Raw genomic sequence first — 27594 nt, forward strand, 5'->3', positions numbered from 1 at the left:
TGTGACCCCAAGGTGGAATTGTCGAACTGGTTGTTTCCCTACCTCTCCTGGCACTGAGAGTGCACCTAGAGCCACAGGTTCTGCACAAAGGTAGTGGGAGAGGGTGTGTGTTTGGTCAATAACCTGGTAGTTGAGGCACTCCCTTGGGGTGGGGCCTATACAGGTTTGAATCCCTGCTCTGGCTGCTTATGCACTAGGCTTGGAACTCAAGTAATCTTCATCGCTGGTTATAGTGTTAGGTTCTTTCTCTGGATGGAAATTTACATATTTATACAAAACAAAAAAGCAGTCGTCGCACTTTAAAGACTAATAAATTATTTTGTTAGTCTTTAAAGTGCGACATGACTGCTTTGTTTTGTCGTGATACAGATTAACAAGGCTACTTCTCTGTTAATATTTATACAAAGTGGAACATGGAGAGTGTGTCCCCAGGATAGGGGAGAGACAAGTTCAAGCTTCTGCTCTACTTTAGAGAGAATAAGGATTTGAATCTGGGTCTCCTACTTCTCTTAGCCCTTAATGAAAAATGGATGACCAAGCTGACAAGCCTCTAACTCCAGAATAGGCTTCATGGATGAGAATCCCAAGCAGAAGGAGGCATCTTCCTTCAGCCCGCTCCTCAGTCAGCTGCTGAAGGCCTAGAACAATGGGAGTTAGGCACAAACAAACCTTTTGAGGAGCTTGGCCCAAGCTCCACATGCCTTTCATCTGCATTCCACTTCTGGCTAGTGGAGATGGCTCCTTGCTCAGCTTGTTGGCCTCTGGGAATCATGTTCATAGGTGCCTAATTCTTTCCATGCAACACAAGGGGAGCCTGTGTGCTTAACTCAGGACTGAATTCCACTAAGAGCAGGGCCCCTAGGAGGTAGGTGTTTTAATGTAGGAGAACATTGATGAATCTAGCCTAAAGGCTAGACCTCTGCTCACTGTACACCCAGAAGCCCTGACCTGCACTGACATAACATGACAAACACAATGAACTTGTTCTGGTGTCTAGCTTGCTTTTTCAGTTGGATTTATTTTTTTCTCAACCTCCTTACATTGCCATCAATATTTGGGAGGGCAGGAGGGAAGGGAGAGTTGAAGTGTGGTAGTCATCATTTGAGAAGTTTACAAGAGATAGGAAAGAGGAGTTGTGAATTATCATGTGCACAAGATGGGTACTAGTTGGTACTTTGCATGTTTTCTTTTATGTAGGGCTGCACAAGGGCTTACAACTAGTTCTGATTTTTGGACAGGGAAGCTGCTATATGGTCACTACAATATACCCAGTGTCCAGAACTAACACTCTGTGTATGTGTAGCAGTGGCAGTCGCCCAAGGATCTTAAAGTACTTTACACTCATTCATTAGCTAAATCTCATAACAATGCAGGGTTCATTATTACCAACGCCAAATGTTAAAAAAGAAGGAGTTAGCCCTTCTTAAAAATAGAAGAATGAAAATACAATTTTAGACTGTTTTTCTTTTAAAATTGCCTTTTGGATTCGAGCCTCCAGGATTAAGATGTTTCAAGGTTATTTTCCCTGCAACCATGAGGTGTGGAAATTAAAATTAAAAAAGAAAAAAATATTCTCATGCAATTACATGATTGCTTGAGCTGCAATTTTAGTACAAATATTAAATATTGCAAGTCTCATGATAAAATCGCAACACAATAAACTCTTTCATAGCTGGCATTCTATCATCTGGAATTCTCAAATAACCAGCATTTTAAGCATAAGTAAATTTTAGTTATGTTTTCCATAAGTACAGTATGGTGAAAGTAAATACAAATAAATACAGCAAATACTGTACTGATGATGGTAAATAAAGTACTCTGCATACATTTTTGTTTGTTTCTTAATATCTAAACTTGTTTTTCTTAGTATTATGCATTGCTAGGTATACCTCTTTGTTATCCAGAATACTTGAATATCTGGCAACCTCCCAGTCCTGGGGCTGTTGGATATGAAAGAGTTTATTGTAGTTTGTTAAACTGAACATTCTGGACTTCTGACTATTTGGGTCTTGTTTTTCCTTGAAGCTGCCACTTGTTGCATTGGGGGGTTACACTAGGAATGCAGTTTCTCTTCTGTGTTTGTTTTCAGGTGTATGAAAGGAGCCAAGCTCGGGTAGTTTGTTGGCCTGCAAACCATTATATATAGTCTCATTTTTAAATTGTGATTGACCTTTGCATAAAGGATTAAGGTGGGAAGGGTTAAATTTTGGGCAGGTAAGGGGAAACTACAGAGAGAGGCTGCAAAGATGATCAAGGGTTAGAACAGTTTTACATGAGCAGGAACTAAATAGATTAAGGCTATTCATCAGAAGAAACTAAATCAATTAAGGCTAGGAAAAAAGATGACTAAAGGGCAATATAACATCTACAAATCCAGAATGGTGTAGACAAAATGAACAGGGAAATCTTTACAAATAACAAGCAGTCCTGAGTTCACCCTTTTCCATGTTACACAAAGCACTGGTCATCAATGAAAATAATAATAATGATAATAATAATAATAATAACACAGCAAGTTTAATAGGAACAAGAAAAAGTACATTTTCACATAATGCTCAGTTAATCCCTGGACTTCAGTGCCATGTGCTGTTTTTTTTTTTATTTGTTTGTGTTTTTTAAATGTGCATAGGTATAATTGAATGCAAAGAAGAACTAGGTACATTCAGGGAGGAGAAGTTCAGTGATTAGACAAGATGGTCAGGGATACCACACCATGCCCAGAGTGACCTTAAACTTCTCACCATGGAAGGGAAAACAGGTGGTGCTTGCAAAATTTATACTGTTTTATATATTCTCCCTGAATTTCTGTTACTGGTCACTGTTTGGGACAGGATATGGTGCTAGCCAGTATGGTAACGCCTCCACTGGTATTGCCAATTAGCCTGATGGCTGGTGTTTTATTATGGAGATATGTGCTTATATGAGAATCTCAGTTTCCATTAAAAATATGTATATTGTTAACTCTCATGCCTGATTAAAAATCTTAAAAATATGAATCCTAAATGTTAAACATTCAGCAAATAAAGAATCCAAACTACTATTTTTTTTTAAATGCCCATTTTCAGCCTCTCTGATCTGGGGCCGGACTCACAGGTTTTGAACAACAGTTGGCATAGTACAGGGTTTTGCATAGGCCTGACTCATAGCAATAGTGTAGGGTTTTGCACAATATAGGATGATGTGGCTTCCTGTTGCCTTCAGATGCATATATGCTGCCCTTCCTAGGGTCTTCCTTAGGATGTATGGAACCCCATGCAGTACTACTAAACTAGTGCCCCTGTGCCTGATGGCAGCTGAAGTGGTGTGTGTGATTTTGTAGAGAAGTAATTTTATAATCTTCAATAAGACACCACTTAAGTATTTTTAAAGATTTTAAACTAAAGTCCTGTAGACTATCAATAAATTCAGAAACTGACAATATATACCTGTAGCAGAGAGGAAGCTGTATTAACCTGTATCTGCAAAAACAACAAGAAGTCCTGTGGCACTGTATAGTCTAACATATTTTGGAGCATAAGCTTTCACGGGTAAAGACCCACTTATTCACGTACCTGGGTTTGCCCTGTTAAATGGCTCTTTCACATGTGCAGTGTTGTGCTAAGAGATCAGACAGGCTTTTTCAGTTTCAAGTTCACAAGATCCTTTTGGGAGGACCAGAGCCACAGAAGAGGGATGAGAAGAGGCAGATGGGTGGATACTAAGAGTCTGTGGTGCCCCAAATGGGGGAGGGGGCGGTACACCGCTGCATATGGGTAAGGACAGCCTGGCTCTCTTCTACACTGCAGAGTAAAAATACACTGTCCAGGGAATTATTACAAGAAAGTCTTAAATTCCAGCTCATCTCACAAACTTCAGTGGCAGCGGGATCGTACCTCAGATATATCAGAGCCCCCTTATGAGGCACAGTCCAAGGTCATGGATGTTTAGAGTAGCAGTAGAACCAGGATTAGAACCAAGCTCTTGGAGTCCCCGGCGCCTGCCACAAGTCAGTAACCTAAAGAACCTGGCCATTGCAAGGTCTCGAGAAAGACCTGGAATGGGGCGCTGTGGTCACCGATGGTGGTATTCCCCAGCTCGGTGGTCACCTTGCTCTGTGGCTCCCCCACCACGTGAGCAGGGAACCCGCCTTGGAGCGCGGAACGGAAATGACGCCACAGCACCCCAGTCGCATGATGTGGCAGAAAAAAAAAAGGCCGGGGGAGGGATGAGTGATGAGTGAAATAGTTCCTTCCGCTAGAGGGATCCTTCCGCCGTCCCCATTGGACACTTCGGAGTCTCTTCACCGTCAACCTCAGGATTCTTCCGCCCGCCCGGCCCTGTTAATGCGGGGTCCCGGCAGGTGAGGAGGCGGTTGCTGTCTCAGTTTGTGTATCGCTCCGCTGGCGGGGGCCGTTTCCGGATCGAACGGCTCTCTCCCTTCCCGGCCAATTCCGCCATTGCGGCTCCGCGCCCCGGCCTCTCTTCATCCCAGCACCCCTGAGGAGACAGCCCCGGTGCGCTCTCGGGCTGGAGACCTGCCAGCCGCCGCCATGGCTCAGATTCTGCCCATCCGGTTCCAGGAGCATCTCCAGGTAAGCGGCTGAGGCGCTGAGCGACGGGGGCGCGGCGGGTGTGGGGAGGGCGGGGTATCCCATGGCTCAATTTCTCCTTGCGGGGTAGCGGTGGGAGCGGGAGGTGCCCAGTCTATGGGGCTTCCCCTGCTCCTGTCAAGGGAGGGACGTGCCTCCTCCCCCACGCCTCAGTACCTCGCGCCGCTGGCCGGCGCACCTGCCGCGAGAGGAGCGTGGGAGGGCTGCTGCCCGGGGACGCTGCTCACCTACCCCTGGCGAGCAGAGTCCGCCTTTCTTCTGGCACTGGCAACTCTGGGGCCCTTTCCCTGGAGCGTGTGTGGCATTACTACACAGCTGCTTGGACTGCCCCCTTGTGCGAGGACTGGCTGTCTTGGCGCACCGGGAGGCTGAATCTGCCCTGTGTCTTCTCTCCGCTCAGCCCTTTAGCGGGTGGGGGGCGAAGCACTCCCTGAAATAGGTTTCTCGCTGGCCCTCGTGTGTGGTTGTGTTTTTTATCATACTGTATGCGTTTCAGTGTCATAAAAACATCCTTAAGCACAGGCTGCCCCTTGGACTCTAAAGACGCCATAGAAACGGAGCAGTCAGTTTCCTCCTTACTTCGATTCTGTCCTCCTGTGAAGTGATGTACTTCAGCCTGTTGTGTGGGCGAGGCTGGGTCTAGGCCTAGGCCTACAGTAGTATCTGCTGGGCGGTGCAGTGTTGTGGGAGGAGTAAACTGAGAAACTGTGTGCCTTAGTTCCTCTTTCCAGTCTCTTGAAGCTAAAACCAAGTGAAAAGGCTAAAATCTTGTTTTGAAGGAGCGCTACAAAATGGATGCCATAATGCTGTTTTAACAGTAAACTTTGCTATGTACATCTTCTATCTAAATAGACAGTAATACAAGTGATCTTAATGTAGTGGTGATGGTTTGGTAAGGTTATTGCATTAGTGCATTAATCTTATTTCCATGCACTACAGTCTAACCCCAGGCCAGGAGAAATCCTGTAATTTGCAATGACATGGAAGTGACTGCAGTATATATCTGGCATTGTAGACCAATAAAATATATAGGCTATAGTTTTTTCCTTGTTAGTGAAATGTGTAAAATCATCTCTGATGGAAATCCAGCATCTGAAGTTACGCTTATAAAATAATAATAATGTGAAAGTGCTTAAAAAGTGGCCTTCAAATCTAGCAGGGTTAATGAATTTCATATTTTTCAAAACAAATTAAATGTGCTACAGCTAAAACATGATGCATGCTAATCCAATGAAGTTTAGCATGTGGGCTGATGCTGAAAACTCAGATTTAGTAATTTAAGGAAAAAAAGGCCATCAGGGAATCCTGTTGTAATAGAAGTCTGTCTTCACCCCGCAACACTTATTGTGCAGTGATTTGTCTTTATGATACAAAATTAAACTATTGAACAAAATGGCTTGGAGACTTGCCTTGTATGGTGCTCTTTCTCTTCCTGGTTACTCAGCTACCATCTTTGCTTTATTACTAGCTTTCTGAAGGTGGATTTATTTTTTTGTGTGTATGTATGTGTTGGGGAATCATCCTCCATAGCTGAGATGCTCCTTAAGTTGATAGCAGCTTGTATGCTCTAGTTGAGGGGTATAGGAAGATCCATGCCACTTAATTTGAAGCCTCTGAGGTCTGGTTTTGGCTGAGTACACATTTCCATTCTAGTTACCTTTTGAAAAGAACACTGTCAGCTGATGCCCTACCATTTAAAGAATTGTCTCCAGAGTCCTGTTTGGGATTTTAGTCACTTTCCTATGTGAAAATCATCTTACCCAGCAAAAAACACCAATGGGGAGCAATGAAACAGATTAGATAAAGTGCACTCACATTCCAAGTGAACAAGCTGAGAACTACTTTTGGTTTTTCTTCTTAAATCTATGGTGGGGGTGGGGGGGGAAATAACTTTGTCCATAAGGTTGACCTGGTTAAGTCAAAGTACCACTTGATGCTTGAGTGTCCCTTCAAGTTTTATGCTAACTTAAATTTCTTTGATAATAGAATTGTATTTCTAATAAGTGTGACAGTAAATGATTGCATTGGTTCAAACTCAATATATAGGAAGGACTAAACAAAAACCAATTGGAATAACTTTCTTGTATGTGCTAGCTATTTTAAGCTACTGTGGAAAATGGCCCTAAATCATATTTAAAAATTCAAGCTAGTCATGTGACCCACTATCATACTAATATGACAACATGAACAAGATTTCATTTAAGTAAGAACTCTTAACTGGGTTTCATGACAATATCCTACTCTGGAGTTGAACTAGTAACTCTATTTAAGGATGGGGTCGATCTTTAGACTATCTCATGATCTGACAGCTCCTATAATTCTTGTAAATTATATTTGTGCACTCACAGGAAATCATAGGACCGAGGCCAGGGGAAGCTCAGTGGAGGGGATGGCAGGGCTCAGAGTATACAGCGGGGCAGCTGACTTCCTCCTGGGGTGGAGGGAGGCAGCCCCATGTGTCCTGGCTGCTGACTTCTTCATGGGATTAACTTCCATACCTGTGCTTGCTACACATACATGTGTGACGCTTTAAAATGTATGGCGTACCTGCCTTCTGTGGTCTCTGGGACCATGGATCTAGCTAGAACAACCATCACCCAAATAACTAACAAAGTAGATTCAGCCATATCTAAAGATCAATGTGGTAAATGTTCAGATTGAGTCTCATTAAATAATCTCTAAAAAGTAAAATGGCCTTGTCTCATCCACACCAGAAAGCAGCCATTGATTACAATGGACTGCCTCAGAAGGCAAAGGAATAAGTGTGTCTTTTTTGGAAGCTAAACATCATTTGGAGGCTACTACACACAAACCAGACAATACACTATAAACTTGACTTTCTGGGAGTACATATTTCAAAATGAAGCTCTTGTTATGGATGCAAAAACTAATCAGTAAACAGCTTCCCATGTGTACGTTCTCAAACAGCTCAATGTTAATATCCATTGTTGAGACTGGATGTACCAGATGGCAAACACTAACTTAAGAGGTTTCCAAAGCCTAAGCATTTGTTTTACTAACTGCTTGAATGCCCAATGTGTTCAAGTGTAGAAACCAAAAGTCAAACATTGTTTTGTGTAGCAGTGGGTCTGTCCCACAAAAGCTCATCACCTAATAAATTATTTTCAGTCTAAGTGCTACTGGGCTGCTTTTAGAATACAGACTAACACACCTATCTCTGTCACTATTCAGCATGCAGCAGGATTCTTCCTAGCTCTGTCCCTGGAGCTCTTGTGGAGGGCCATCCAATTGTCTGCCCAATAGTGAAGTAAGGATACATTTTCTTTACAAATGAACTAATGTATGGTGTATATAGAGTAAACCACTGAAATAAGGCATAATGCTGAGTCAGTATAAATCCTAAGGCTTTCAATTGAGCAGGTTAAAAATCCTGTGTTCCTACACTGTTGCAACTATTGAAATCCTCCCCATCAAGCTGTTCCTGACTTTTTGACTAAAAGCTGTTTGTTTTTTTCTCTTTTGGAGACTATTTGTAATTAAAATCATGTGGATGATTGAACAAGCATTTGATAGCTAGGACCAAATCTTTCAGAAGAGGTCTGTACTCAAAATATTGTGCACATTAAATGAAGGTGAAGCCCTTTACTTCAACTCTGAAAATCTTGGTGCTAATGCTAGCTTAATGTGCAAAGAGTAATATTAATGCCTCCCTTCCCTAATCTGGATCTGTAGTAACTCCATAGCAGTAGGTTTACTAACAATGATGCTTTAAAACATCTCACAAAGGCTTGTGTATTGGGGTCACTTCCTCTCAGAGAAGACTGTCCCGAATAACAGCTCATACTAAATTTAAAAAATTTCTGCAATTACTGGGAGCATGTGTGTGTTCTCCTTTAGAACTAGTACTGTGATCTCAGAGCTGAAATAACTTCATGTGCATTTTAAAGTGTACAGCTTAACTTGTGTGCTCTTTAACTAAAAATACTTTAGAGGAATATTAAGCAAGGTACTTATGTTTGTTTTTAGATAATAAAATTGAGTCCTGAATTCTGAAGAGACAAAGGAACAGTGCTTTGTTTTTTGGTCTTTAGATCTTTCTGTACTGCAGCACCTGCCCACTGGTGTCTGGCAATTCATCGAAGCATGTTCTGACAGTAATTCTGTTTTCTAGCTGGGTCAGTGGTTTAGCAACCAGCAATAATTCAGTAGGAATTGGTCTTTAAATGACCCTGGTATTTATCGCTGATCAAATTGTGTTATGAACTTAGTGTGAATTTATACACAATTAGTAATACTGCAGACAGGGTATTTTACTGAGATTGAATTAGCATGATTCTACTATATATCAGCCTGCTTCTCTTAGTGTCAAGATTAATAGCTGCAGTAGCAAGACTTGTTTTCTAATGAAGTATTAGAAATATGCTGTATCTTAATCTAAAATCTAATTGTCAAAACTCTGCCTAGTCGTCTTTGCAGAGTAAAAACAAGTATAGTCAGTCTTCAAGTCATGTAGTCAGTGAGGTTTAACTGATCTAGAGTGGCTGCATGGAGAGGGAGATGTTAAATGTTTGTCCCCAACACACTGTCAGAATCGAGCAAAGTTTCCTTAAATGACCTGTGCCCTTGTTAGTAACTGCATCAGTTCCTCTCTGAAAACATATGCTGCCTACAAGGGAAAGTGAAATACTTAAACCTTTCTTGATGAATATTCCTTTACGTTACTAACCCAATATCTTAAATGGCTTGCTGGGATAATCGTATTAAGGCTGAAGTTTTGAGTACTAACAGTCCAATCTTGGAGGATGATTGACATCGTCATAATTTAAATATCTTATTCACAATTACTGGGCCCAAGAGACTTATGGTTAGTAAGTAGACTATTTTAACAAGCTTACTGTTCATTTTTATGTATGGAGTCCTTTTAAGCCATTGATCCAGCTACTGTCAAGTAATTTAACTGACTAGTTAAATGAGGACACTATAATATATTCTGTTGGTCTGGCTAATGGTTTGAGATAAATAGCAAGCTTAATAAGGAAAATGCAGAGTACTCCACGTTGAGAGGAACAGCATTTCATACAGAATGGGAAGAGGCTGTCTAGGAAGGAGTACTGCAGAAAGGGATCTAGGTGTCCTAGTGTACCTCAAGAAAGATGGGGAGAAATGGGAGAAGGCCTGCAGAAGCGGGGGAAGGATAGCTCAGTGGTTTGAGCATTGGCCCACTAAACCCAGGGTTGTGAGTTCAGTCCTTGAGGAGGCAATTTAGGGATTGGGGCAGATGTCAGGGGGAGGGTGCTTGGCCTTGCCAAGAGGGTAGGGGACTCAACTAGATGACCCCCTTAGGTTCCTTCCAGTTCTAGGACATGTTAGGTAATATATAAATTGAAGATACACAAGACTGATTAAAGGTATGGAGAACATGAGCTATGAGCAAAGATTGAAAGAACTGCACTTCTTTAGCTTAGAGAACAGAGGCCTTAGGGGACGTGATTGTGGTTTTCAGGTACCTAAAAGGTGGTTTCAAGGAGGAGGGAGGAACTATTCTCCTTGGCCTCCTGAGGATAGGATAAGAAGCAATGGGCTTAACCTGCAGCAAGAGAGGTTTAGGTTGGACATTAGGCAAAACACTGAAATAGATTGCCTAAGGAGGCCATGGGATCTCCATCACCAGAGAGATTTAAGAACATGCTAGATAGACATCCATTAGGGATGGTCAGATTGTTGGCTCATGCTGTGAGGGCAGGGGACTGGGTTTGAACTGTGTCACTTCCAGTTTTAGTGTTCAGTCTGTTGGCTGCAAAATGGAACAGACTCTTAAGATGTGGTATTTTAAAAACATAATTGGAACTGAAGATCCCTACCTAATAACTTTTGTAGTCACTTTCAAAATTATAACACTTGTCCCAAAAATCACTCAAAGCTGGCTTGGCTGTCCAACACTGGATTAGTATGAATCTTAACTTTATTTTTCCCCAAAATAAGTCAAATGACTAATTGAACATGGGGGGGGAGGGTTATTTTTCCCCCCCCCCCCCCGGCTTTCATTACTTCATCTGCTTCCAAAGCCACCTGCTGTACTTAGCACCAAAATCTAGAGCCTAAGTGCTGGCAAGCTTCTGCTGTGGTGCAATGAGTTGACAAATTTCAGAATGCCTGTTGGACAGTAAGCTTTGTATAGTCTAATCTCAATAGTGTAAACTGCTTTATAGTGGAGTGTAGCAAAACCCAATGTCCAGTAAGTCTTGCTTGCCAGCTGCATATCAGTGTGGATTCTTTCAGATGGGAAGTTGGGCAGTAGAGGTGCAAGTTTAGTTGTGTGTCTAGGTGCACTTATGTGAATTTCAAATGACCTATGCCTGTTGCTTATACTAAAGAAGCTGCATTTCAACAGCAGTTCATGTCCTTTTCTGTTCTTGCTATTGTGCTTTGCACAGTGATTCACTTCCACAACTTCAGTGACAATTGGTCTAGTAGCATGAGCTGGATCTTGACTTTCATTTCCCATTCTGTCACTTTATTTAGGATCTGAAGCTTGTAATCCTTGCCTGTGGACTTCAGGGAGCCTTGAAAGTGACAAGGATAGAGCTGAATCATGTAAATGGCTACTCCAGCTGTTACTACACTGTTAGAATCTAGCCTATAATGCTTTAAATATTTAGCTTTCTAGCTACTGCAACCTACTTTCTTGGGTATCTCATCCCAGTTCTTTGAGTCTTTACATGAATTAGTTTGAGGTCTGATTTGCAAAGTCAACGCCCAGATATCCCAGTGCAAGAGAATGTGGTAAGTCAAAGCTTTCTGTGAGTGCTCTTAAGACTTCAAAAATTGAGTCTTTATTAAATAACATGCTCAAATGCAGTTTTTAGTGCAGAAGCAGCAAATGCAACGTAGCACTGTTTAGCTATATGAATAAACCTTAAAACATGTAGGTCACAGTGGTGGGTTTGGAAAATGTGGCATTATGCTTTCATGCAAGTCAAAAGCAGTTTTACTGTGTAGTAATAGTATAGCATCAAACCCTTTTTAAAGCAAGAATAGCTCCAAAGCTATGATCTGGCTGATGCCCCTGTAGCTAGCTAAACATTCTGTAAGGTAAAAAGGGACCAGCTGAAACACTGACCTTGGGCAGTGCTAGTTAAGTCAGTGCCAGCACCAGTAATGCTTCCTTAATCATGCCCCCTGTATTTTCAGTGTTGTGGTTGAATTGATTGTGAATTGGCTGTATGAAACAGATTAACTAGGGTAACTGTTCCCTTAAGACTTAATAGTTTTCCTAACCTTCATAAAACACATGGTTAATCTTTCCATTTCCAGGGCTGTTTGGCTTCCTAGCCTTATAAATAAACTAGGTTTTGCTTTTATTTTGGGGGTGGGGGAGGAGATGAAGTTCTCAACTATAACAATAGCTTATATCCTGTTGTTCAGTAGTAAAGCTAGGAAATAGTGCATTTTCAGCTTTTTTATGCATGGGGAAGGGGATAAAGTTTGGTGATAGCTCAGCAAATTCTGTCATAAGACTTCCCAGGAAGGATGCAACAGTTACTGATGTCAGCAGGTTTATACATTAGCTATGCTAACAAGTGGGGTGTACTTTTTAAGGTAAATCACTCAAGATCTCTTGTACATGACAGTAAAGGCTGTCCTAGTACCTAAATGTGAAATACTACAGTGGTGGCTCTGCTTACAGTAGTGCTTTTAGATGAAGCCACAATCTAAATGGTTATGGTCCAAAGTGGGGCTGTCCCACAAAAGCTCACCTAATAATTTTGTTTGTAAAGTGCTGCTTTACTGCTTGCTTTTTTTTGGGTTCTAAAAATGAATGGTTTTAGATGCACCATGCGGTTTAGTTGAAGATGCCAACCTTCAGTTCTCGAATGGAAAACTTAAACTTCATTTCAGATTAGGCAACACCAACTGCTGTTCTGTAGCCAAACTTTCTGTGGCTAATGAAACGCTTCTTTTTTTGGTTTTATTGTCAGTTGCCAAGATATCCCTGTAAAGTTTAAGTTGTGAACTGCTTTTACCCTGTCCAACTTAATTTCTGAAGCTAGTAAATTTTAGGCTGAACTTTCTAATTCTTCACCATGGATGCCATAAAACAAACAGATTTGAGTCTGCCAATGTAGCAAGTAGTACTTAAATTCAGAAGCTGAAAAAATACTGAAAGTTACCCTTGCATTAAGTTAATGACTAAGAGGACACCAGTGGGAAGCATTTATCTGTCAACACTTTTTTTTTTTTGGTTTGGTTTTGTTTTGTTTTGCAACCGGAATTTTGTAATATTTTAAATACCCTTTCTCAGTTGCTGTAAGAATACTTTGTTCAGCTTCAGGGTCATCCCCCCCCCCCCCCCCCGCCATGCAGGTAAACGTACATGAAATCGCCAGAGTTGCTTATAACATTAGGTTAAGTTTCAGTGTGTATTATTGACAGGAATCTTTAACCACGAGGCAATTTAAGTACATTAGTCATTAATTGAATAAGCCACCATTTCCCAAACTGTTCTGTGGAATACTGGTGGTCTGCATGATATGAATAGTTCTGTGAAAATCTTGACAAGCAATAATTTTCCTTCTAAAATACGAAATTGTGCATCAAAATGCTAAGGCATTTGAGTAGTATCTAGATTGCAGATATACTTTATAACACATTCATGATAGCTTTTGTGACTCCTACCAAATCAGTGTTGATTTGGATTCTGTTAAGTTCATGTTCACAGAAATCATGTGATGTTGCACTTGATATGAGGATCCAACTAATGTAATCAGATTTGTGATCAAAAGATGCAAAAACACTGTTCCCATTAAACTGTCAAATGTTAGTTTTTACAGAAAACTACTGGAAAACTTTTTTCCAATCCTAGTTTTGCATCTTCTGAAATGTTTAAGCTTCAAAAAAAAACTTTATACAAAATAACACTAACCATTTTTTCAGCTGTTACATTGACTTACTGTGGGGTTGTAATTTAGTTAATACTTAGGATGGCTAGCAATAGTATAGTTGTCAGGACATTAGTTGTTCAGGTTATTTTTTTTGCTTGTAAAACAAGACTTCTAAACTTGTAAATCAACTCTGAGCATTATACCCAGCAATTTCTCAGTATGAAACCCTTCACTCACCCCCACCAGCATGTACATATTATGTCAACATATTCCAAGGCCAAAAGTGTTCTATGCCCAAATTTTTAGTTTGGGAAACACTGAAATAAGCTTTATATTGTAGATAAACATCAGTGTTAATGACCGGCAGGGGTTTAATATAAAGGGATAGTGTCACTGACATTGTTTTCTAATAGTAATAAAATTAACACCATTTGTATACCACAGGAGCTCTTGTAAATGTAAAACATTGTGTTTCACCAATAGAAGCAGATCCCAGAAGAAATTACCTCACCTGTCTTGTCTCACATGTCTTGTAATTTGGGTAGGCACTCTGCACCTACTAGCATGGATGCACAAGGTATACTGCATTGGAAACTGTCTTGAACTTAAACAAGTTCTGAATTGCAACTTTTTAAATCCTGATCTGTATTTTCACTGAAGATTTTTTAGCTTCTGTCCTAAGTAACTGAATATTTCTGACTGACTTGGGTAGGTACTCTGTCCCAGAGGCTGCTTTTTTTTTTTTTTTAAATGAAGAGATTCTTGGGTGCCTTTCATGCAGACCTGGCTTCTGTCTGCAGTCTTTTGTATAACTAGTTTATTTTGGTGTTTGCTCACACCCTGAGCAACACAATTTGTACCAACCTAACATGCACATGAGAGGGGATAGGGCAACAACCAGTGTAGAGCTTCTCTGGTCAACATAACCCTGTTTTGAGGAGGATTAATTGCACTGACAGGAGAAGCTGTCTTCACCTACAGTACTACACATGAAGACAAGGTGAGGTGAATTCAACTTTTTTCTTTTAATGAACCAACTTATTTTGGTGGAAGAACTTTGTAGCTCAAAAGTTCTTTAGATCAGTAGATGAAACTTTCAGATCAGCTTTCAGAAGCTGGTTGAGTAGATATCATCCATTCAGAGCCAAGTTCTACCCTAACTCATCCTTCAGATTAACAGTGGATTTTGCAGCAGTTAGGTCTCTTTTTACAGTATTTTTTGGATGAATGGAGAATTTTTGAAAGCCCTGGGATTCTGGGCTGACCCAAAACTAAACTTACCACAAACAGTACATGTGAGACACTCTCAGCCAAAGCATTTGTCCCTGGAACTGTTTCCTGACTCTGAGCTTAGAGCTATATGCAGTTTAACTGTGTGCTTAATCATGTCAGTCCCAGGATATTGGAAACAAGGTGGGTGAAGTAATATTTCATATTGGACCAACTTTTGGTGAGAGAAGCTTTTGAGTTTGCTATCTGAAGAACTAACTCAACCTTCTCACATATTCCACATCTGAGTTGAGAGCGGAAGTTGGTGGCATTGCCGAGCAATGTATTTTTTTTGCTAACTGTGGTCAGATTATGAATGCTGTTAATGTGGTAAACTCACTTGATGCCTAGCTAGCCTAGAAAAATCTCTTAAATCTAAAAGGCTATATCCTGGATACCAATTTATTAGGATTGCCTGGGGGGAAGCTTCAAATGACTGTCACCCTACCCAGGGCTAATCTGTCCTGTTTTTTGGCAGGATGGTCCCATACTTGAGACACCAAAAAGGCATCCCAACTTATTTTATAAAGGGGACAAATTGTCCCATATTTGCTGCACAGGCACAGCTGTCTGCCAGAGAGCATGTACTGTATGTCAGTATGTGCTCCCTGCAAGAGAGGGAGCCAGCAGTTTAGCTACTTTCCCTTCCCCAAGGCTTGGGAAGGGGAGTGACCCTGATGCTCTGCCCCTGCTGCTTACCTGGGGCTTGAGGAAGGGTGTAGGGAGCTCTGTGGCTTCTCTGACCTGGCTGCTTCCCTGAGGCTTGGGGGGCAGGGGTGCCCCCCATCCCATATGTGGCCCAGGGAGATAAGCTTAGCCTAGCCTTGGGTCATTGGTGCTTTGAAGCAAATTGAAGTGTTTGACTGGAGTTTGAGGTAGGTATAAGACTTTAGGAACTCTGGCAGAATCTGAAGGAGAAGGTGAGTTTGGTAAGTCTTACTGGCTAAGAGGATAGTGGCTTAGGCTGGGGAAGAGGTTGGTTCCTACATCTATAGACTAGTACAGCTGCTTCCAGTATAGATGTAAGATAATAACTTGTAGCTAAATTTCTGACAGTGTCCACTCCTAACTGATGTGAAGTAGGAAAGCAGAAGACTACATCTTGCACTTACAGTAGGATGGGCTTCGTTGCTTTCTGTAGGACACTTCTAGGATGGTAGTTGAGATGCCAAGCCATGAAAACCTGATTGGTTGTATGGCAGTAGCTTTCCACTGGACTTGAAAGGAGTTTATAGAAGATATTTACATATTCAGGGCTGCAGAGCTTGCAAATGGGAAAGTAAACAATGCACTTATTCCATTTTCCAAACTTGGTCCCCAGTGAGTTTAGAAACTCCTGCTTATGGGGTACCACTCTAGCTGTGGGGAGAAATTTTTTAGAAGTTCCAGTCTGAATAGACTGATGGTTTTCAGCATTCCACTGGCTATCAGAGAAACTTAGAAGTTGCACACCTTATCTTGGTTTCCCCACTGAGGAGTGAAGGGATTTCAATGTAGCACGGGCACTTCTAAATGTCCATAGCTACATGCAACCTGGCATTTCAGTTTTACACTTTGAAGTTGCTGCAGGGGGACATTTTTGATGAAGTGCTGCATATGTACTGCAGCACTTTGTTAACAATCTGACACCCTAATTACCATGCCCCCTTAATTCTGGTCTATAGACACAGCATCCCACTTTTTCCTCCCTTACTTGCCCATCAGATGGAAAGCAAGGCCCTGTGAACTCTGATGCAATAGGACCTGGAAAGCAAATTGACACTGAAGTGTGTTTCATGGAATCGCACCTCTTACTCAGTTGCATAACTATAATTTGAGTATGTACAACTTGTTGACTGACTTTAGCGAAAGGAATTTATTTTGGTATTGGCCAAACAGTTTACTACTTAGCTGGACCAGTACAGCTATCCACCCCATAGAATAGTCTGCTTACACATGTGGTGTGATGGAAGCTTGTTTGATTAATCAATCCACTTCATCTGCTTGGTAGGGCTAATGAATTTCTGGCTCTTCCCATTCACAGGGTGTAATTTGGACTCTGTCTTGCTTTCTCCCTTTACTATATCTACAGAACAATGCAGTAAGCACTAGAAGCTAAACAGCCCCTCCTTGGGGGTGAGGGAGGATGAAAACAATTATTGATGCCTAGCCATAGCAAAGTTTTCCCCCCCACCCCACACACACAAATACTGTGTTCACTGGGGTCATAGGACTGGTAGAATATTGAATTTTTGGAGGGTTGCAGCCATGTAGTTCAGGTGGCCCTGAGTGACCAGATGAGAGCAATCTGCATCTCTTAGCAGCTGTTATTTTTCAGGCTCTGTCTTTTTTGCATTGGCTTACACTTGACTCAAATTTACCAAGGCTATCAGCAACAATTAGGGCTAGATTAAAGTTTAAAACCTAAGCTAAGAGGCTAGAAAGCAACTCCTGCAAATACCCCCAAAGTAGAAAAATGTCCTGATTAGGTGAAGAGCTAGGATGGAGGAGGGAAGTAGTGTATCTTTGTGTTCTCTCAGACTTTCTAAAGGCTGAAACACAAAAGCAACATTTTGGCAAAGCAGGACTCTTTTGGGTGTTTTTTTTTTAAACCTACAAGTGTGAAGCTTTAAACAGATCCTGGAGCTGAATTAATGCAGGTGTTAAGAACATGGGGTTACATTACCTTTAAAAGGAGGTTCTCTTTTACTAAAAAAATGTAAGATGGAAAGTAGCTTGAGGATATTTATAGTCCTTGCTCTCTAGCTTTGTTTCTTGGGGTGGGGGGCGGGGAGGTAGGTTACATGAACTTCTCATGCAAAGTAAGGAAGAGAATCTTAAAGGAGGTGCATAACCAGCCCCTCTGTACAGCAAAGGAAAAAAGGGTATACATCAACTTTGCAGTCCCGGATTTTCTTTAAATTCATAATTGTTCCCTGTAGAACAGACTAACTTTGCATAAGTAGCTTTTTAAAGACCTCCAACATGTGGCCCACAGGCCAGAGTCTGGCCCTTAGAGCTGGTAGTGGTGCCATTTTTAAGCCAGCTGTGGAGCTCTGAGCTACATGTAGCTCTTCAAAGAGTCATTTGTGGCTCCCACCACTGCCACCTGACTCTTCTCTGGTTCCCAGTCCCTGCCCTGCTGTGCTGAAATGGAACTCAATTAAATTGATTTTAACAGCTGGCAGGAGAGAGCAGCTGTTAAATTGAGTCCCATTATTGCAGTGTGACAGAGTGGGGAACTGCCCCTGCTGTGCTGTGGGTGGGGTTAAGAAGGAAGTAGGAGGCTTGCAGGGAACCATGCTGAGGAGCAGACAGTGGCCTGGCAGCACCTCCAGCTCCTCCTGTAAGCTGAGTAAATCCTGGGTTTGGGGTGGCCAGGGGTTTGAGCATGGGGCTGGGGTGGGGGGGTGAGGAAGTGCAGCTTTGAGGCTATTTTTGTGTTTGGCCCCAGAACATGTAAATTGCTGTGTGGCCACTGATTGAGGTCAGCTGCCCATTCACTAGTCCATGCTAAATACCTTGAGATACTGGCACTCAAGTTTGTGTGTCTCATGTTAACATGACTACTGCCCGGACAGAAGTAGGGAAACTGCTTGTGTTGGGGTAGCAGCCTTCAGTCAGGATGCCACATCTGACAGGAGTGGTTTCCTGGCCCCAAGAAGTGGAGGGGAGCCGGTCAGCTCCCAGGCATCTACAAGCCCAGGAAAGCTGAGAACCAGGCTGCTGCCTGGCTCTTGTTTCCTCTCAACTTGCACAAAAATTCAGGTGTGCAACCTCTGCATAATTCAAGGGTTTACTTTAACTTCTTTCCTTTTTATTGGATTTGCTTTGCTCTGCTCTAACTCCTTCCTATCGGATTTATCCTGTCTCAGTTTTTTAATTGTAGACTACTTGCCTAGTGCTTAGTATATTTAAATAAGGCTGCTGGTCTTAAGACTTGAAAATCTGTCTTGCTCTGCAAAGACCAAGTTATTTCAGTAGACCCAAGCTTCCAGGAACAACTTCTTGTGGTGCTTGGACTAATCCCTGGTTTGAGGTCAGAAGTGGTACCAATTTCTGCCACAGTTCCAGAGTTGGCTGAGAAGAATGGCCGGTTTCACACTTCAGGGCAACTGTGCCTCTGTTCCCCTCACTGGCCTACCAAGGGTGTACACTCAGGAATCCAGGTTTTTTTATTCTCTGAAGAAAGGCAACACCTACCTTGTATCTCAAGACCAGGACACTCTTTTTCAAGCTGAAGTTCCATGTCCAAGTTGGCATCCCCAACAAGCTAGACTGATGAAACAGGTCTGTGCCTGCACTGTGCTTTTTCTTTCATGGCTGTGAATAGTTGCCAGCAGTTTTTCCCCATAGTTCTCTATAAGCAAGTATATGCCTGGTTTCAAGAAGTGTTCACTTCTTTTCTCCAAAAGAATATGTATGCTAGTAAGCTTAAGAGGTCAGTCCCCCTCAGTTCCCACATGGGCTCTAGTAACTGAGCCATTCAAATCTCAAGTGGGTTTTTAATGTGGCAATATTCATAACCACTTGAATTCTGAACTAGTGCACCTATGAATGTTAATCTTTTTTTTAAATACAGCTTGGGTCTTTTTGATCTTGAGACTCCAGGAACAGGTAATGTGCTGACAGTGCTCCTCTCATTAGGCTGTAGAATCAAAGTGATGGGTGGCTTTTTGGGGGAGAGGTGGGGGAAACCAATAAAAGGTTGGGAACTTGCATTTACATTCCCTTAGACTAGTGGTGTCTCTCTTTCTTAAGGCAACCATTGCCCACTGTCCCAGAAGTGTACGCTTGTCTGTCATACTTCAGCGAACTCTTGAAACGTTATACATTTTTGCATATCACACCCCACAAGACTAGACATTTACACTTAATCCAGAGCCAATTCATATTTTTCAATGAAAGTTCAAGTATATTTCAGGAAACTGCTTCATTTGTCACCATATGCCCATTGTACCAATCTGTAAAGTGGCTACGGATCAAACTATAGCAAACAGCAACTTTAAATGCATTTGATCCCTAGTTCTGTTGCAGGCAGTCTGCAAAAAACTAAGCAACACTTTTGGGGCAGAAGTAACTACTAATGACTGCAGTGAGATGGAAGTTGCCAGTTGGATAGTATCTTTTTAGTGAGATTTTTTCAAATAGACCTAGACTTTGAAACTCTATAGCTTAATTTGTGCAGGTATGAATGTACACATAGAAAAGCTGACTGTCACAGTTTTATGTTGGGAAAAATGTGGGCTACAGCTGATAGACTATTCATGTAAGAATTTCACAGGCAAATCTGATATCTTTAAAAGATGTTCAAAATTGAACAGCTTTTAGTCTTTTAGGTCAGAAGAAAATTATTTCTGCTACAAAGTGAACAAATATAAACCTGTATTTTAATAATGGGCCAGGTTAACGTAGAGAACCTAATACTAATATGGAAGGTGCTGCAAAACCCTTGGAGCTCACAATGGTCTTGTGAACAAAGAAGGAATTTCCTCCTTTGGGAAGTAATGATGGGTTGTTTTGGAAGGGGAAACATGAAGGAAGTGAGCTGCTGACTTAAATGGCTCTGCCTTGAAGCCAAATGTTTTGGGGGTAAGCCATGGGTTTAATGCCAATCCTGATCCACTAGATCAGAAGCTTTCAATCTTCCCAGACTACTGTATCCCTTGCAGGTGGCTGATTCATCTGTTATCCTAACTTTTTGGCCTCACTAACTGTTTTTTGGTAAGCATGTCACAGTGCAGTTACTGAAATAAACTCTTCTCATTTCCAAATTATTTGGACTGTAAATATTGTACTTTTGGTGTATAGCATCTAAACAAGTAATAAAATATTAGCTTGTATTGGCTCTGCTAGTGGTTATGTAGGTGAATTAATACATTCTGGAAGACAGCTAAATACTCCAAGGGTACAAGTCTCCCCTGTGAGAACCACTGTGCTAAATTATATGGATTATCTTTGTAAACATTGCTTTTGAGACATCTACCCTTCTAATGCAGCTCCCCTTTGGTTAGTTGCCTCTATGAACCCCTTTCACAGTGCTGTAGGAAAACTAAAATTGAACAAAATGGCCCTATATGATACACCCTCCTTATCAGTGCATGCAAGTGAAAACTGTAATGGGATTGCTAAGGTGGTGCCTTTTTTGTATTGCCTGTACTAACTATAACTGATAAGAGACTAGAAACCACCACTACTTCAATTTAACAAAGTTCCAGAATACTATTCAAAAAACACTTTGGTTTAAAGTCAAGAACCCTTTGAAGGAGCTGCCATATGTTTGAGCACTTCAATTCTCATTCAATTAGAATTACTACAAAAAAGTAGTCCAGTAGCACTTTATAAATTATCTTGTTAGTCTTTAAAGTGGTGAGCTTTTGTGGGACAGATCCACTTCAGACCATAGCAATAGGAGAACAGACTCAATATTTAAGGCATAAACTAAAAGTAGTTACTAAGGTGACAAATCAGAAAAATTATAATCAAGGTGGGCAAGTCAGAAGAGTGGTGGGGTGGGGGAGTCAAGAGTCAGATAAAACAAAGTATATAAAAGCCCTTATAATGGGCCATGTAATTGCCATCCCAGTTCAAACCATGTGTTAATGTGTCAAATTTGAATATAAAATATGCTTTGGTAACGATGCACTGTCTAATTGTAAACGAACACAAGGTATGACCTTCAAGTAGCAGAGTAAAAGGCCACTCAGACTGTAAATAACTGCAGTTGTATAGCTATGTCATTCAAAGATCAAGCTTTACAAAGCTTTAATATTCCCCCCAACATGCTCACGTGCACTCATGCATCTGACAAAGCAGTTCTTGCCCACGAAAGCTTCTGCTCCAGAATGTTAGTCTGTAAGGTGCCACAGGACTTCTTGTGTCCAAGAGAGGGGCTACTACTATTCCACCTTACCAGGGAAGGAACTGAGGTACAAGTTGTCATTTTGTCTTAAAAGCCATAGCATTTAAGAATAGGAGCTGAACTCGGTCTCAATACCATTATTCCAGTATCTTGATCTCCAGAAAAGTATCTGTACTCTGCACTTCAGTGGCTCAACTTTAGCTAACTTTAAATGCTTCAAGTGGTTAAAATTAAATGTGCTTCCTTCAAAGGCTTGAACTTTTTTCCTTGACTTCTAAAGTAAGCTTTAATCAAATTTCTTGAAGTAGATCAGACCTAAACAGGAAGGGGTGGCTGTATGGCTCAGTAAACACTTCATGCAGTGTTGGGTGCTCCACCCTTGCCCTTCTGGGAGGAGTGCTCTGCTTGATCCACTCCTGTCTATTTTATGCAGCCCTTGCTAAATATTTCATATTGTGGGAATCATTAAATGTAAGCTCACTCTAATACAGAAATGCCTAAGACAAGAGCACTGCATCTAATGTAAAGTTTATAGTTTAACACTAAAATTCAAAGTGTGGCTGTGGTGGTCTACCACAGAAGCTAAATACCCAGCCTGTTCTCTAGGAGCTTGGCTGGGGGGTGGGTGAAATATTGAATAAACATTAATCCATTTCAGGCAAAACTACACTTAAACATCAGAACAAAGAAATGACTTGGGTATAGACCACTTTGTCCAACACGTTGCTCTCAATGCTGTATTAAGCCATACACTAAATTCAGAGTGAATATTTTGGAAGGGGAGAGAACGACCAGAACTTACATGGAAGACACATTCTAGCTTGAGGGGAGATAACTACTCTAGCACTGAGTGCTGCTGCACTAAAAATACATGTGTAGCCATGGCATCATGATCAGCTCCTCCTAAGTACCTACTTGTGGTCTTGGATGGAATTTGTACTTGAGCAGCTATCCCCTCCTAAGAGTGATAGAGAATGCCTTGGCTAAGCCAGAAGTATGTCTCCTCCACCTGGAATCTTCACTTTAGCTCTCATGTGGACCTATGTTAAATAATTTTGTTCTTCTCTAGCTGATACCCTGTATACTCAAGATCAGACTAAAGCAGTCTCTAATATTTCAGGTTTAAGCTCTTTAACCTGTCTTAGATTAAAAGATAGAAGGCTTTCCTCCAGATGTACACCATGTGGAAGGTGTCCTGAGCGCCTCTGTATCATGCACTTCCTGACAATGACTGACTGTAGGGTGGGTGGGGAGCTGCAAAAGCTTCCTGAGAAGGCTTTTATGATTAGTCACTTAATAGAGTTGAGACTTTCATCTACCTGACTCTAAAAATCATTCTGTTTAATACACAATGTGAGTAAACTTTCTTGTCTGTCTGTCTGTCTGCTAGCTCCAGAATCTGGGGATCAATCCAGCGAACATTGGCTTCAGTACTCTGACTATGGAGTCAGATAAATTCATCTGCATAAGAGAGAAGGTAGGAGAACAAGCACAGGTGGTGATCATTGACATGAATGACCCCAGCAATCCCATTCGCAGACCTATTTCAGCTGACAGTGCTATCATGAATCCTGCTAGCAAAGTCATTGCATTAAAAGGTAAGAAAAGAGCATCCTCTATTTTAGCCCTGGTCATATGTGATAACTTTTTAAATTACCAGTTACTCAGGGGAAAATCCACTTGCAAGATAGAATTCATTTTCAAAGGTTAAACCAGATGTTGCACTGATCATTCTGGCTGTTGCTCTTAAACACCTTCAGGCTCCTCTTCCCAAATTTGTCTGGACAATCTGCATCCTTGCCTTAAGTATCCTCAGCTAAGCTGTCACTTTTAGACTTGTTGAATGAAATGCTGTTAATCTGCAGTAGGGTGTGATAACAACTTTGCTGTCTGCTTTTCATGTTCTTGTGTTGGTCCTCCCACATCAGTGATCAGGATTTTGTTTGCATTAGTCTCTGTTCTGCATCAATCTCAAGCTATGGAATACAAAGATAAATGTTTCAAATTCTGAGTTAATGGCCATTCTTCATGGAGTTAAAAAGGGCTTCAGGTGACCGCTTGCTAAACCTGATTACCCCCCAAAACATTGGGATTCCCTTTTTTTGGCGGGGGGGCAGGGGTAGAGTAAGATAAAGGATTGTAGGAGAGGGTAGAAGACGATGTGTTAAGTGAGTCAAACAAGGGGAGGAAAAAACAGGTGAATGTGTTTCAGATTTACCAGTTATAATTTTACTATGCAAGACACCTTAAATTCAAATGTGGCTTGAGAGATTTGTATCTTGTACTCTGAAGCAGAGCCTTCATTTACTGGATGTGCCCATTTTTTTAGGGAGGAAACTGAAGTGATTAGAAACTGCATAGATGGGTTTTAGACCAAGCTAGCTAATTCTTCTTAACTTGAAAATCCAATCTGAGGTTCAATTAAAATGGTAAAGGTATAATTCATCTATTGTCCTGTATTTTTTTTTTAAATCAAGTAATAGTTACAATGACTAATCTTTCTGATATTTACTGTTGTACTATTTTGTTTGCATCTCTAATGCTTTCTCTTGTGTATGCAGATGGTGAGTCCTCAATTTAGGTTGTACTAGTTTTTGTCCTGTTCTATGAAAAGAATACCAAAGGCTTACAAGCTTAGGCTTACAGTGCACATTACTGAACAATTGAGGGGTCAGAACAGACAAAGGCCATCATGCTTATCCCTAGAGAGCCTTTTCAGTGCTACTCTAAGGACTCTGGAATACTAGAGTATACTCCAAATTTAGGAAATTACTTTGGAAAAAATCTCTGCAGTTGCACTTGGCCTAAAGCGGTAAAATTGGGACCCTTGAGACTTTTTATAAACAGGATTGAGCCTTACAAGTAGAGTCCGGTGGCTTCCCTTGGTGTGCCTTGCATAGTTTTTTGGGATGGAAATAAAACTGGATTGTATACTTGTTACGTCCTTCGTTACAGAGCTAAAGAAAAAGTGCAAAACAAGATGTTGATTAGATATCTGTAGTATCTCTGACTCTTACTATAATCATCTGCAATTCAGATGCATCATTCTGTAATGTTTCCATCCTGGTATGCTTCCGAACATGGCTATGTTGCTAGTACTGACTGTCTACTAAAGATCTGTAGTAGACCTAGCTTTGAAAACAGGTCACACAAATTTGATGTCTAGGTTTTAATGGTGACCAGTGCGCAAAAAAAAAAAAAGCTTCTGTTAATGGAAATAACTTGAATTTTCTGTGTCTTACACTCTCCCAAGCTTAACTAGCTGAGCCAGAATTTGGTTTTTCTGGCATGTTTCTCAAAAAGCTTTTTAGCTTTGCCTTTAAAAGTAGCAGTGATTCCTCCTCATATGCTAATTGTAGAATGAATCTAAGCATTATTCCCATGGCAGAAGGAATGGCAGCATGGTTATTTGGGACACGTGTATTTACCCTTCCATGTAAAGAACAATATTTTGCCTTATCCTCTCAAGCTTGCATTCATCACCTTGTTCTAGTTTTCCCATCTCTCTCCATTCCCTATGTAGTTCCGGGTTGTGTGTGTTTTTTGTTTCTGAACTGTTGCAGATCCTCAGTTTAACCTGTTAGCTTACTAGCTTCTAAGCACTGTGGTTAATGAAATAGTAGGCTTTAAGTTTATTTATAATTCTTTGATGCTTCTGGTGTCATTTTGTTATATTTGAAACAGGTGTGAACAGTGTAAATTTTAGTGTACCTCTTTTTTCAGTTGAATCTGAGGTTTATGTACATTATAGTTAATGTAGCTGAAATTTTTTCATTCAGTTAAAAGCAGCTTTCAACATCTGTTCAAAAGTGGTTAAGTGGCAGCCAATTGAAGTCTTTGTTGATATAGCTATGTGCAGTAATAACAGATTTAGAAATGTCTGGCTTTATAGTTGAGCTGATCACTGAATATCACAGGCAAATACAGTACACAATGGTACCCTCCGAGGAAGGCTCGATTATAAGTATAACTTCATAATGCAGATGTCATGATATTTGAAGGTGAGAATTAACTCACTTATTCAGTTGAATTTGTCTCTTAGCTGGGAAAACACTTCAGATCTTTAACATTGAGATGAAGAGTAAAATGAAGGCTCATACTATGACGGACGATGTTACTTTCTGGAAATGGATTTCACTGAACACAGTTGCTCTTGTAACTGACAATGCTGTCTACCACTGGAGCATGGAGGGAGAATCTCAGCCTGTGAAAATGTTTGATCGGCACTCCAGTCTTGCAGGCTGCCAGATCATCAACTATCGTACAGATGCTAAGCAAAAATGGTTACTTCTAACTGGCATATCAGCACAGGTATCTAAATAGTTATTGATGAGGGAGCCAGTCTGGAAGGCTCAAAATGTGACTAGTACCTTTCAGTGTAACGTGTAATTTCCATCCTCTAATACTGTCCTCTTATTTGTACTGATCCAATTAATATTGGATTCTAGATGCTACAAAGCTATACTAAGGCCCAAGATTGTCCTAAGCTATCCTCAAGATTCTCTGCTTAATTTTGAACGGACTGTCTAGAGACTCTCTTCCTATGTGGGGGGTGGTAAGTGGTTTTTAAGATGGCCATTTCAGTTTCATCATATCACTCTCTGATGTGATGGAGTTAGCACAGAACTCAAATCTGATTAACAAAAGGCATGAACAAACTGACAGATGCTGACTTTTTCCCACAGCAATCTGCTAGAACATAAGGTAATAGTGTAGTGTGGAGGAAATACCTGCTACTGACCCTTCTTTACATTCTGTTTAGCAAAATCGTGTTGTGGGAGCCATGCAACTTTATTCTGTAGATAGAAAAGTGTCTCAGCCTATTGAGGGGCATGCAGCTAGTTTTGCCCAGTTCAAGATGGAAGGCAATGCTGAGGAATCAACTCTCTTCTGTTTTGCAGTAAGAGGTCAAGCTGGAGGCAAGGTAAGCACTGCTTCTTGAGTGCAGTCTGCCTCACTTATTTGTTTAACGTGAGATTGCAAAAAGCAACCCTAGAGAGGTGCAGCTGTATAATGCCTCTGTTTTTTGACTGACTGAGCCTGTTAAGTATTGGCCCTTTTTTTTTTTTTTTTCCCTTCTCCCCTCCCCCTTTTGTTTTGGAAGGAAATACTTCCTAGTGTAGGAATATTTGTCTGTCACCACTACACTCAAATGGCTTTTTGAGTGTACCTAAATCTTAAAACATCAGACCTGGCAGAATCATTGCAGAAGACTTAATTGCAGTAGAGTTTCAAAGGGTTATTAATGTTATGAATAAAGCATGAATGTCTGCTAAAGGTTTTCCAACTACCCAGAATTGAAACTAAAGTAAAAGCTCTGGTGCTTGACTTGGAAAATGGAGCTAAAACTTTGTTAGCAGGCATGGATCTTCCATCCCTGATGCTAGTAACTGCGCACTTTACTGTTTAATCCTAAAGGATTCCATTAGGAGCTAAACTTGGGTTCTCAAAACTATTTGGCACAGCAAATGAAAATTCATGATGAACTAGATTTAAAACAGTGCAGTTTAACTTTTCAGTAATGACTGAATTCTAGTTACTCTGCCATATTGGATATATGGAAATAACCTACCAGTTAAATGGCAGCAAAACCATCTAGCCAAGAATGGAGTCCTCCCACCCCCCAAAGCAATATTTGGGAAGACTGTTTATGCCCAGAGTGTTAAAGGAACTGATGGCCTCATGTATATGGGAAACACTTGTAGCTTAACTTCCTCTGAGTTAAGGAAGAGCTGTGTTCTAACTGTAGTACAGGCAGTTGACAGAGGGTTCTTGTGCACAGAGTTCTGTGCAAGGTAATGTAAGTGCTGTTTGCTGCCATGTGAGCCTCATCAGTTATCATGTTCTAATCTGACTTTGGTACCCAGTGAACTTGAGTGACCACCTAACTATGCACTATTTCAAGAAATATATCTAAGATCTCCTTTTTTGTACAGCTACATATCATTGAAGTTGGCACACCACCAACAGGGAACCAACCATTTCCCAAGAAGGCAGTGGATGTATTTTTTCCTCCAGAAGCACAGAATGACTTTCCTGTAGCAATGCAGGT

General features: G+C 41.0%; 1 protein-coding gene across 2 annotated transcripts in view; it reads left to right on the forward strand.

Annotated features, from left to right (window-relative positions):
- Window positions 1-4337: 4337 nt before the first annotated feature.
- The window catches only part of CLTC (clathrin heavy chain), a 49061-nt gene continuing 25804 nt past the window's right edge, over window positions 4338-27594 (forward strand). The window contains exons 1-5 of one of the 2 annotated variants that reach the window (XM_075014079.1): window positions 4338-4571; window positions 22933-23140; window positions 25585-25853; window positions 26305-26466; window positions 27479-27592. In XM_075014079.1, the coding sequence (XP_074870180.1) occupies window positions 4530-4571; window positions 22933-23140; window positions 25585-25853; window positions 26305-26466; window positions 27479-27592 (795 nt within the window). In that variant the 5' untranslated portion in view covers window positions 4338-4529. The remainder of the gene's footprint in view (window positions 4572-22932; window positions 23141-25584; window positions 25854-26304; window positions 26467-27478; window positions 27593-27594) is intronic. The other variant, XM_075014080.1, reaches the window with a different exon arrangement.

This window comes from Carettochelys insculpta, chromosome 19 (genome assembly GCF_033958435.1).
Source record: "Carettochelys insculpta isolate YL-2023 chromosome 19, ASM3395843v1, whole genome shotgun sequence".
NCBI lineage: Eukaryota > Metazoa > Chordata > Testudines > Carettochelyidae > Carettochelys > Carettochelys insculpta.